The 13351-nt window shown below is 37.2% G+C and overlaps 1 protein-coding gene across 1 annotated transcript; it reads right to left on the bottom strand.

The window, feature by feature from the left end:
- Window positions 1–1875: 1875 nt before the first annotated feature.
- On the bottom strand, window positions 1876–13341 carry MAP3K19 (mitogen-activated protein kinase kinase kinase 19; the record flags this gene model as incomplete). The annotated part of the gene is made up of 8 exons (XM_079539215.1): window positions 1876–2589; window positions 2807–2956; window positions 4048–6510; window positions 8583–8626; window positions 9206–9417; window positions 10243–10327; window positions 13126–13267; window positions 13309–13341. 8 exons carry the CDS (start codon window positions 13339–13341, stop codon window positions 1876–1878), a joined length of 3843 nt encoding a protein of 1280 aa, XP_079395341.1.
- Between the last annotated feature and the right edge of the window lie 10 nt (window positions 13342–13351).

Here is a 13351-nt window from a genome sequence, read left to right as displayed (position 1 = left end):
GGAATATACCATCTCCAGCTGTCCCTTCCAACCTCAATCCATCTGTAACACAAAACTGTCCATAAAATCCCATGCATTGTTAAAAAAGAAGATGGTCTCAAATCTCAGGTGCATAATTCTAGAGAGACTAGGAAATTGCCTTGATGTTAGCTTAATAAAAGTACATCTGTGTGCAGCTGGGTATCTCCTGTCATTATCACCACAGTATCCTGAGGTTGATAAACCTCCACAGAAAAGGATAAGAAGGACTGGTATGTGTGTACTGCATAGTTTTTTCCATTCACCAGCTACAGTTAAAAGGCCCATCTAGCTGAACAACAACTTCAGTACGTTTTATGCCAACATAATTGTGTGGTTTGGAGTTTCAATAAGATCTTCACAGACACATTTAAAGACTATGAGTTTGAGAAGAGCTTTCACAAAGCTTTTTGCATCTGTAAAGCTTTCTGCTGATACCATTCATGTTCCATAGGTTTTTACAGAAAATCAGAACTCCCAACTTACCTTACTTGTCATGTGCTCATGGTAGTAGGTTTTTTTCCCCTCTAGAATCTCCTCAGAAACAACAAAATGTGTGACCTTGTGTTCACAGTGAATGAATGCCCATTCCATTGAGTACAGATGTGACAACAAAATGTTAAGCACTGTCTAAAAATAGACTCACTGTCTACACAACCAATCTGCAGTATGTTCTGCTGTTACTTCTAACTCCAGTTTGTTCTGATCTTTTTCACAAGCAGAAATACTTTTCATAATAGAAAATGTATTACTCACTTGACAGGAGGTCTGAACGATTCACTGTCTTCCTTTCAAAAAGGGATGGTCCAACAACTGCAGAGCAGAAGGGCGTTCATGTTGATCTCTGCATTGAGGATTTGAAAAATCAGTACATCAAATGGATGTGCATGCATGGTATGTAACTATTTGTAAAAGCTAAATGCATACTAAGGCATTTATTTTTTTCTTATTTCTCCAGAGATCAGTCGTTTTTGGGTTGTTTTTCGAAATTTGTTCTTTTTTTTTTTTTTTTTTTTTTGTTTGTTTGTTTGTTTTAATAAGACTGACAGAAAGGATGGCAGAATTTGTGGAAAGATGCAATTGGCATTTATGACTTATAAAAGTGGAATAAAAAATCATTCTTCCACTAAAATCTTTCCAAAACAGAGTAATCCTGTAAATTTGGCTGTTTCAGGTGCAGAAAAAATTTAAGGAACATGACAATGATTTGCCTGAACTTGTGTCTGTCAGTCTATTCTGTCATCTCCAATCAACATAATTCACATTAACGAGGCCATTTGGAATTACAACATTTCTAGAACTAAGAACTAACCTTTTCAGCCCTCAGTTTGGACTTATTTCAAAAACAAAACAGGAAAAAGGATAAAGGATGCTGATTTCCTAACTAATAAACTGATGGGAAAGAAAGAATGAAGGAGTCACTTACATTTGTGGCACAATGAGATGATATAGTAAACTTTTGCCACTATCGACACACATGAGGTTTTTGTTCATTTTTGCTGCTGGTGGTTGTTGACTTTCAGTTTTTATTTTGTTTGTTTATAAGGTCAATACTGTATTAAAAACTCTACCTGTGTATTTCCTTCTACCTTAACAATTCCTACTACCTTCTAAATACTGTTCTATCTGAGACAAAGTGTATATGATGTTGCTGACAACAGTTTTTCTGGTTACTGTTACGTGGTTCACATCTAACCATAACAATTCTAATCCAAAGATTAGAATTCAAGCTTCCTGCCTCTGAGGCCACTACCATGCCCACTAAATAATATGCTTCTCTCTAGTGACAAAGTCTGATCTTCAGATATACGTAAAAGGCTGCTATTAATTTGCTATTCATTTCATAAGGATTTTCAGTTAAAAAGCTACATACCTGGTTAAGCATGCGTGCACAAAGTCCACTGCAGTTCCAGAGAATCGATCAGGTAGGGAAGGCATCAGTCCTCTGTGAGCCCCAATATAGAACATGGCTGCTACCCTGTCCATGGAAGCCAGTGGTGGTTTTCCTGTTGCCATCTCAAACACTGTGCAGCCGACGCTCCAGATGTCTGATTTCCTCCCATATCCAGATTCAGTGATAACTTCTGGTGCCATCCAATATGGAGTCCCATGCACAGACTTGAGCATCTCGCTGTGTGTGCCGCTGAGGCTGACCCAAGCTAAACGCCGGGCACAGCCAAAGTCAATTAGCTTCACTATTCCGTTTGGCATGAGCATAACATTATTGCCCTTGATATCTCTATGAACGACACAATTGTCATGTAAATATGCAACCCCCTCTAGAATTTGTTTTGTGTACTTACAAAGGACAATTTCTGGCAACGGACCAAAACGATTAAGAATACTGGAAATTGAGCCACCAGGAACAAACTCCATGAAAATACTTAAAATGTTGTCTTCCAGACAAGTTCCTAAGTAAGTTACAATATTGACATGCTTCAATGTCTTCAGAAGATCAACTTCCTCATGCAGCTTCTGGTACTCCTTTTCTGTAGTCAGTCGATCTGACGTATCCAAAACAACCTGCTTTACAGCTATTAATTGTCCCTGGTTTGTCAGTCCGCAGTACACCTACAACAAAACTAGCATTTATTAAAATGAAACATGAAATTAAAGTGTATGATTACTTATTTTAAATTACTTCCTTTTTTTCTGTCACCTGTCATGTCTCACTGTATAATGCAAAATATTTAAGTTATTTATTGAATAAGAAAGTAGTCATTTAGAAGGTAAGACATAATTCTGAGATAACCGGTGCATCCCCTAGTGTACTGAGACTGCAACTTACTGTGCCATAGGCTCCCTTTCCAAGGACTTCACCTCTTGTCCACATGATAGTGTCTTTGTTATTTACATTGCTTCCTGGTACTTGAGTAGATTCCTCAAAGTTCAGCAGTCCACTTTCTTCACTTGATGCCAGAGAGGATTTTCTGTAACTCTGCTTGGAACATGATGGTTAGTGTGAGGAAAAGGAAAGGAGGAAAAAGACCTCATATTATTGTTATTTTTTTACAGACAGTAACTCTCACCTGGCATTAATCTTTTCTACAGAATTACATATATATATAATCCTTGCCTGGCACATCGATACAATGGCTATGCTACCTAAGACTACATAAATATTTTCAAATATATATCACGATAGTAAACAATCTGAAGATTACAGCACCCCATCTTTTTTGTCATTGAAAGCAGGCCAGGAAGAAGGAACACTTACAAGAACAGAACATATATTGGCTTACTATTTTATTTTATTTTTTGGTCATATAGCTAACGTTTGCTAAGGGGGAATACAACAATTAATTTGCCCTAGGTAACATATATAATCCAAACCTCATGAAAACAATTTGGAGGGGAACTCACAAGAAGAAAAAACTGCTTAAAAAAAAAAAACAACAAAAAACAAACCACTAATAATTACTGTACCCAGCCACAGATCCCTAGAAGTATGAATGGAGGTATAACTGGCATTTGTGTTTGCAGAAGCATAAGGAAGAGTATCGAAACACAGTGAATTAATCTTCCTTGTAGATTTGTAGTTTAAATGGAGGAAAATCTGAGACGGTAAAGGAGAAGCAGTACTGGCAGGTGTCATTAGTAGGTAAGGTTTTGTCACAGAGCAAGGGCCAGAATCCAACTAAGCCTTCTGAGCTTGAAGTTTAATTAAACATTACTTAAACAAACATGATAAGCCAATACTTGTAGTTAAACCAATTAAAGTACCCTCTCTCTTTTTTTTTCACTATAATTTCTCAGCTTCTAAGTGTTTCTGGCTATGTCAGTCATGCCTAAGCACCATCTGGCCCATATCAGACAGACAGCATCCAATATCAGTATTCTCATCTGAACACTGGAAGCCCCAGTGGGCAGCTGGCCCAAGGAGAAGAGACTTGGTCATTAATGAGCACATATTACCAGTACTTTAGTTAAGCACTGATTATTGAGTTAACATGAAGACTCATCTTTCATCCAACACTTTGCTGAAGCATCACTTAAAAGAGCAAGCAAGTTACAAAAATTTAATTTTACCTTATCTAGATCATTATCTACTATTTCTCCATCTCTGTTCATTATTTTTCCTTCTTCTTTAGTATAGGTATTCTGCATTTTAGAACCTGCATATTTTGTTCTTGAAGAATTGATGTCTTTATCTTCGAGCATTAGCAATTCTGCAGCCAGACAACAAAGCAATTCATTGGTTACGTCCTTATTACCTGCCCAAGACAAAATGTTCCGACTTGTCTGGAAACTGGGGCTTGTAACATTTGTTGTCTGAATCATTGAAGGCTGAATGAGTTCATTTGCCAAAATACTGTTCTGAGGTGTGAATGACCAACTGTGACTTAATTTGTTTGTAAGGAATTGACACTCCTGTCTATCTGAAAAGGGCAATGCTTCTCCTTGATTTAGAATCTTGAAGGAGGCCCGGTCTGATTCCAGGCTTTTGCAGCCATTCGTATCCACTCTGTACTGGGGTACACAAATGTTCTGGTCTGCTGTTATTAAATTGTTACTTAGAGCAGCACATTCTGTGTAGACTTTATTGTTGGGCTGAAGAAGACCCTGGCTACAGGAAGCAGCTATCTGATGGTTGGGTAGAGCCTGACTGTCTAGAGACTGCTCCAAAGAGGCTTCTTTAATAGTTGATAACTTTGAATCTGAAAGAATTTCGTTTGGCTTGATTGATTCTGGAAGCTCTTCTAAAAATATAAGCTGATGATCTGTGTCTCCATGAAACAATGTCACACTACTTGAAGTTTGTATTCGACAATCCGGACCAGAAGATACTACATTATCTTGCTCAGTGTTGCTACCACTCAATTCAATACTGTTGTTGTTTGCATGTAAGCCTTTCTGCTTTTGTTTAGCGACAGATATGGTCTTCTTTGGCTTAGAATGTGTTCTCTTTTGAGTATTTCTTATTCGGCTGCTGTCTCTTCTTTTATTGCAGGTAGAACTGCAGGTGCTAGCAGTGCATCCCCCAGGTGGAGCAGAACAAACATCTCTGTAAAAACTGTTCTCAAGATGATCAAGCTGGCGCACGTGGGAATAGACAGGAGTTCCAAACATTTCATAAACATCTGGGCCTTTGTCGTTTGAATTTATTTTCTTGAACATATCACTGTACTTCAGTTGTACAAACTCTGAAGCAGATTGTGCATATTGTAGAGAAAGCGGAGTAACAGGTTTCTTTGAGATAACTAGATTTTTGCAACTGCAGGAAGAACTTTGCTTTTTAACTTTTTGAAAACTCTGAAGAAAATTACATTTGTTGGCTTGAGGTATTTTTTTTTGACACTTCAGGAAAGTCTCAGAACCCACATATGGCAGTTGCAAAGATGGAAAAATCTGCCTCTTGGCATTCCTCTTTTGTGTATTATGTTTTATGGAAATCTCCTCAGAAATAACTAAGCCTTCAGGTGTCCTTGTCTTGCTACTCATTTTAGATTTTGATGAACATTTGTTTCTATTCAACTTTATCTCACTTTTGTCACTGTCTTTGCGAGCAAGAACATTGAAGCTCTGACTGACATGAGGAGGCAGGCTACGAACAGTGCTCCTTTTTTTGGCAGGATGTTTAGCAATGCGTGGTTTCGTAGGTAGTTCTTGTTCAGAGAAAGTAACGTGGACAACAGGAACGAGCTCACTTTGACCTTTTGCAGTCACTTCTGACATTGCTTCATTTTCCATTCCAAACTTGAGAAGACACATATTATTTTCTGTTTGTTTTCCAGAATAATCTTGCACTTCTCCAGGAATTACAGCAGCTACAGAATTATATTCTAGGACATGGCAGGACTCAATCACTTCATTTTTACATGAAGAATCTAAATTACAATCACCAAGCATGACGGGTTCACTCTCAGCATCTTCACATGGTCTGCAGTGCAGTATTATGTCTGTAACGTTTTCTTCTATACCAGTTTTACAGGAATTCTCCTCTCTTTCTTCCTTCTCACCAGATCTTAAAATATCAGTGTTTTTTGACACAGGACACAGAGCTGTGGATATTCCACAGTTTTTCACAGCATTATTTGAGTTCAGGTAAAAAAGACAAGTGTCACAAAAATTGTCTTGGATCATAATATCTACATTCTCATAAGCCACTGAAAACTGGGACTTCTGGTCATTCTTTTCAGTATTGGCAGCTGCCTCATCTTCTGTCCATTTCAAATTGTTTTCAATTCCTTCTTTCTTATTGTTAGGGTACTCATAATATTTATTCTTGCTGAAGCAGTACAGGCCTTCTGTTGGAGCGAACTTCTCAGAAATAGTAGCCACAATCACACCTGAAGACTTTTCAGCTTGTCTTATTACTATATTGCCTAACTGATACTGATAAAATTTAGTAGCTGATTTTATAGGCTGAGAAATGGACTTCATAATATTCAAAATATTTCTGATCTTGGTGTGCTTATTGACAAAAATATCATTTAGAGGAGCAAGATGAATGGTTCTTACAGGCTGAAATGTCACTGGTGGCAAATGGAACTGCAATTTCCATTAAAACAAAAAAGAAATTAATGATGCACTATACAGCAGACAAAGGTAAAATCTAATCATTAAGAACCAAACGGGTGAAGGAAAAAACATCAGAGCAGGATATATTGATGGATATACATTAATTGGACATATTCCTACATTTAACCTAATATAAAATGTAATATCAATACACTTAGAAAATACATTATTTTTCTCAGATTTACTGATTTTACTCATTTTGTTGTGGTATAGAAAGTGGGATTCCTTGCTACAAGGCACAAGTCTCTTTCCATAATCTAAATACAGTAAGCCTTGGCCACATGTACAAATAATATCATCAGTTCTTAACTATGCCTTATGCTATCTAGCGTGCTTGATACACAAATTCAAAGGCTGGTCAGCAGTTTATTGTGCCAAACTTTTCTTCTCGCTGTGCACTCTCAGTGAACGCAACCCTCTAAAATGTACTACAGGAGAAATTATATTCCCAATGGAACCAGATCTCATGAAAGCAATTTTTAAAAAGCAAAACTGTAAAATTATAACAGTTTGCTATTTCATCCATGGGGGAAAAAAAAAAAACCAACATTTTTATAAATTATTCATTAGTTTTAAAAGTCATTACTGTAATTCTTCACATGTAGGTCTTCCATGCATTCAGTGTAGACTTGAAAAGCTCATAAACCACGTCAGATGGAATACAGATTCAGCTCAATAGCATTTTGTTAGAAAATACCACAGTCCACGCTACGTTTGTCAGTGAAGTCATACAGATGACTATCAAAAAGCCACTTAGTAACAGCTAATGCAACAGCCTGTTGTGCTTAGGATGTATTTTATTTTCCCTCCCCCCTTTCTTTTCTTCCCCTCCCATTACTTGAAAGTTACTGCACATCTTTGAAAGAGAACAAATTTGAGAATTTAAATACTTTATTGTGATTACTCATATGAACAGTGTGAATAATTTTCTGAAAATATTTCTATTTTTTGCTACATAGGAAATGTGGACAAAATAAGCTCTAATAAGCTGTATACTTTTATGCAAATGAATGCAAGGGAAATAATTACACAGTCATATGCTCTGAGTACCCATCTGCATGTCTATATTCAACATCAGTTAGCAATCTGCAAGAAATTTTTGTTGCATTCCAAGGACAAGCAGAGGTTTGAATGTGCCAGGGAAAGCAATGAGCAATGTTTTGAAATTCACAGTTCAGGAGGCTTTGTCTGGTCTGCATGGTTTTAGTTTGAATGCTCTGTAATCCCAAATGATAAGCTCTAGAAATCATCAGAGCCTAAGATGTGACATAAAGCTGTATTAAATTACATTTGACATCAACTAACTTACTTTTCTTAAACATTTCCTTCAGTTGGCAATGCTTTTCTTTTCCATAGCTCTTTTTATGAACTTTTGCCAGAACGTGCTGTGAATGCTTTTGTATTCTGCAGTAGGTACACTAAAGTACACAGCAGATTTAACAAGTCTCTAGTTGAAAGGACAATTAATTAATATCTATAAAGACCAAGTCCTCTTTTTAAGAAATACAGTGAATTTGATCTTCTGTGGCTGTTAAAGCTCAGCTGCTGTGACACGCTGACTCGTGAAATGACAAGCATGACTGCAAGTACAGGAGTTGCCATACATTTTTGTCAATAATCCTGTTTACACTTCTCACAAATTTTCATGTTAAATACTATTTTAATCAACCATATAAAGTCAGGTTGGTTCTTCAGTTTGGATTCAGTTTTATACAACCCATCAACACAGTAAAATTGCATTGCTTTGTTTTTAAATTCATCAAAACTAAGTATCTAAGGCAACATACAGAATACGCATACCTAAAATTATGTATTTCCATTTTAAGATGTTCTATATCTTTTTAAACTTCCAACACTTTGCCCTCAATAATCCCTGCTGTAATATAATAAACTAATATAATTTCAAACATTTGCTGATATTTATCATCACATCTATACAAATGCTTGATGTTCATCTGAAAAGAACAAGCAGAGAAAACTACCCAGACTTCTTTTGTATCATTACTTTTAAAGTTTTAGTTTTATACATAATATAATCTTACCTCAGACCTCTTGATCCTGTTTTCTAGTATTGCTATATTAAACCCTTAAAAATCAAAACACATTAGTGTTAGTGAGAAGTAAAACAAACTACAATTTTCAGTACACAAATATTTCAAACTGTAGGGTTCTGAGGACCAGACATTTGTCTAACGTGTGGTTGCAGAACTATGCTATAAATCTGCTATAACAAAAAAAGTGGAAAGTTACAATTGCACTTTCTATAAAACACAGTGAAATATAGTAATATAAAAATATTTTATTCTAATAATTTAAACAATTATTTCTTTTAAATTTTAGATGTTTGCTGACTTCAACAAGTAGCTAATTAATTCAATTATGAATTAATTAGTTCCAGGAGGAGAAAAAAAAGTAAAAGAGACGTCATCCCAGCCCTGCCTAAAATTCCACTGTACATTATGAGGGGTCTATTTTATTATACAGAGTAATCGGAATTGCAACATCTTTTTTCATGTTGCTTTTCTTTATCTCCTTCATTCCCTAAATACACACACACATAGTTAAAGAAGACAGGCAACATGGCTGAAGCCCACTTCATATGAAAAATTCATATGAAAAATGTTTAACTTTATTGAAGAATTCTGACTTTTAAGCTTGAACTTACTTTGTTGCATATCCTTAAAACATTTTGGAATGTTGGATTCTGGGCATGAGGCCTGTAGAAGAAAGCTGAAGTCAAAGCCATGCCTTATGATCTCTTTCTTCAGCAGGAAAGGTAGAGAGGTGTGCTGTCCCATCTGTAATGTTAACTGCTTTTTACTTTGACAATGTGCCACTTGTTTATCTGGCCACAGTCTGGTTGCTGGTGTTTTTTGGCTAAAAGGCAAAAACAAAAACCAAAATACAATGTGAAAATAAGTGGAAGGCTCCTACTCAGTTCAAATAATCACTCAACTTGGGACTAACAGGAACAAGAAACTCATAAGATGCAAGAATCCCAAAGTGTTTTCTCTTTCTTGATCCATCTAGGAAGCTGGGGCTCTCCCCAGCAGCATCTAACTGCTATGGCAGCAACTGATCACAAATACCAATGAATAACAAACAACACAGACAAAGACACAGTATGAATAGGAAAACATATTGCCCATCTCCCCTTATTGATAAGAACTGATTGCTTCCAGCATGTATTTTTTATGAAAATACATCATCAGGAAAGTATGTCAAAAGAATTCTGAAGACCAGGTGGTGTGCCTTTGTCATTTATAAAATATGCTATGGCCTGCCTGCAAGAATAGAGGCTGTATGGACAAGACTCAGATTTCTGCCATCTGGTTTCTGAAGAACGGAAAATTCAAGCATGGGGAGGAAAAAAAAAAAAAGAACTTTGATTGAAAAGAGGTCGAAAATACAGTCTATCTTAAAAGCTGCATGCGAGACAATTGTGTTTCTACTTAGGTCAAACACTGATGTAAAACCATAACCAGAAGTAGTTTCTCCTGTTGTACCAAACCACTTGCTCATGTAGTGCAATATCCTGCCTCTGCAAGGATCAGCATTGACACTGGGAAGAAAGAAACGCTATACAACTCATAGCCGTATCTAACAGCTGGCACAAAGCAAATCTTTTTAGGCTCAGACTAATTCCTGCTTTGTCTTCACTTTTGGATACCTAACCACAAATTAAATATTAGTTCTACTTACCTACTTTTTCCTAGAGCTTTGTATGAATCACAGATTTCTTTCACTATCTCATCTGCATTTGGAAGAGCAACAACAGCTCCACGACCTGCATCAGCACATGAGTGTATTAGTTACTATATTGCTGTATTGCAGAAAACACTAGTATACTGCATATCATTCACTCACCAAAGCAAATATACTTAATTTTGGCCATTAAAAAAATTACTGAGATGTATCAGGAAAAAAAAAAGAGCAAATTTGATTTGAATCAAATACTTACATATACTTTTTGTGGTAAATTTTAGACAAGAATGCTTAAGCCTAAAATAACTTCAGTTATTTTGGTAAGTATGATAATTCAATCCACTTTTAAAAGCAAAGGACACCTTTAAAAAATCCAGTTACATCTCCTATTTCAGTGAAACAGAAATAGAAGAAAAAAAGTGTGGACAAACTCATTTAGAAAAAGTATTAAAACCAAAACAAATCTCGGGGCTTTTCAAAGGCAGAAATAACTTTAAGTTTGATTAAAAATTTTTTGTGGATGTTTGATTTTAACAAGTGACAAGATCTCAAGCTAACATGGTCCTTTTTCTTCTCCAGATACATATATTCCATTTCACAGATTTCATTTCATTGGTTAGATACCTTCTGTGCTTCTCCTCTTAATTTTCTGCTTTTCAGACATACTGTCCTTAGATGTTTTAAGGTCCTGAAACCTGAGAACATGTATCATTAATTGATTTCCAATCCATCCAAACTAGTAGATCATACTTCATTACTTTGGGATCCTATACAAGATAATACCAAAATTTTACAAGTACTTGAAATTATGAAGAATTTGTAATTTAACTTAACGTCCAATGCCCCATCCTGCAAATATACAAAACAAAGCAGTCCAAACACAATTATTATTGCTAAAAATTCAGCATATGCTATGAAGAAATGAAAACTCTCAGTATTGTTTGCTGACATCACCCATATACAGCAGACCAGAAAGTCAACGGGTCACATTTAGAAGAAAATCTTATTTTGAACATATCTTTTATTGTTTATCTTTATTTGATCAAAACTCTCCCTTAGCAAAAGAGATCAATAACAAAAAACTTTCTGAGCACAGAACAGCTCGTACACTGCAATCTCAACAAAGTCTCAGTGATGACTGTTTCTGTAATCACGACGCAGCTCACACCAACCTCTATCCTAAGAAACTCAAAAGATTCTTAAAATTAATCTCAATTATTTTTTTCAGGATTGGGCTTCTTCTGAAAAACTTGGGCTTCTGTTTCTCAAATGACAAGAATACACGAATTAAGCACAGTGAATTGAAATGAACAGAAGAAAATATCAGCTAGTATTTATATTACATTTCCCACTGTCCTTATTATTTAGCAAACAACTCAGTTTAAAAAATAGAAACAAAAATGTCAGATATGTGTACAAATACACAGAAATAAACATACATTTAAAGATATATGAAAGATAGACTTGAATTCATTAGTTACACGGAGCTACTGAATGCTAGAGAGGAAGATTATAAAGTCCATAACGGAAAATTCAGTAATAATGTGCCTAATATGAATAATGTGTGCATGGACTTTTCTCCATCTAAAGGTAAATAACATTTTCAACATTCATTACACATTTTATTACAAGTTATCCCCAACAGGAACTACTGCTGGCAATGGTTTGGGGTTGGGACTGCTTACTTATTTGTTTAGCTCATAAGTACCCATTTTTAGTCATTTCATAAATGCCTTTTATCCTTTGCACTTGAGCTCAGGGCTCTCAGTAGAACTGCTAACGGGAAAGCAGCCCAGTGTTGCAGCACTGCCAATGGTAAGATGAATGCAACAGATGGCAGGTAGCAACTCTGTCCTTCAGAGTCCTTCAGGATCTTGTCCTTTAGGAATGGTTCTATTTCAAAGTCACAACAGAGGTCAGTGGAAACGAATGGCACATGTAGCTCCTGCTGGATTCAGCATTTTGCCATTTACTGTTAGTCAGCAAATGAATGTGACTTTTGTTTCTCATTCAGCAAAAAGTACACAACATGCCTTCAGCATGCATCAGCCTTCCCAAGAGACTCATCCACTTGTCTTAGATTAAACTACTTACAACAATTCTGCATGACACTTGTGTGTGTGTGAGAGAGAGAGGAATAGTGCTAATACCACACAGTGCTGCACCCTGATATCGGGCAGTACTGTCACTGGAGGCTTACAGAAGAGGAACAAGAAGGACAACCAATATTCTGCAGAACAGCAGCTGTAGAAGCAAGCACTTTTGACTCCTCCTTATGCCGAACACCAGATAACCCATTAGAAGGGTCACTATATGAGCCTGTTAAGAGTTACATGTTGAACTTTGCCAAACTTTCCCTTTTTTGAATGTTAAAAAATAATAACAATTAAAAAAAAAATTCAAAATAACAGCTGAAAAAGCTCTATAAAACAGACCGAGGCCAGCCCTTACCGTGTGTTTCCACAGCGAGGCACGGCAGAGGCACGGATTCCACATGCAGCGCGCGGGCGGCGGGGCTGCGGGCTCAGTCCCTATTCGTGTCTCTATCTCTATCTCTATCTCTGTCCCTACTCGTGTCCCTGTCTTTATCCCCGTCCCTATTCCTGTCCCTATCCCTATTCCTGTCTCAGCGGCTCGGCCGGCCCGCCGCGCTTCGTTTACACCGCGTTGCCACGGCAGCGGGCGGAGGAGCGGCACCACAGCCCTCTCCCTTCTCTTGATGCTTTCAGCGCTTCGTTTACCTCTACGTCATTTTCCCCGCTATCACCACTAAATTCTCACTAATTATTCTCTGTCTAGCTGCAGGTAGCCTTATGCAGCAGGCCTTGAGGATTACGTTATTTATTTGTATATTTGTGATGGAGAAATAGCAGTTTGTACCGCAGGGAGGCGGAGAAGGGGTAACGGTCACGGACTGAGAGAGTTTCGGAGGAAACTCCTCTGAGGGCTGGCAGACGCTCTCCTGTGTGAGGGACACCGAGCCCCGTGGGGACACCCCATCCCAGCAAGTCAGGAATTTATCCTGAAAAGAGGCCCCTCAGAGCGGGGAGAATTCGACCTCACCCCTCCGTGAGGCGCCGTGCGGGGACGAGGCATCCGCCCCTTC

This window comes from Tetrao urogallus (assembly GCF_951394365.1).
Source record: "Tetrao urogallus genome assembly, chromosome: 8".
Classification (NCBI taxonomy): Eukaryota; Metazoa; Chordata; class Aves; order Galliformes; family Phasianidae; genus Tetrao; species Tetrao urogallus.
Note: the sequence above shows the minus strand (reverse complement) of the source record. Positions and strands in the feature narration are given on the sequence as shown.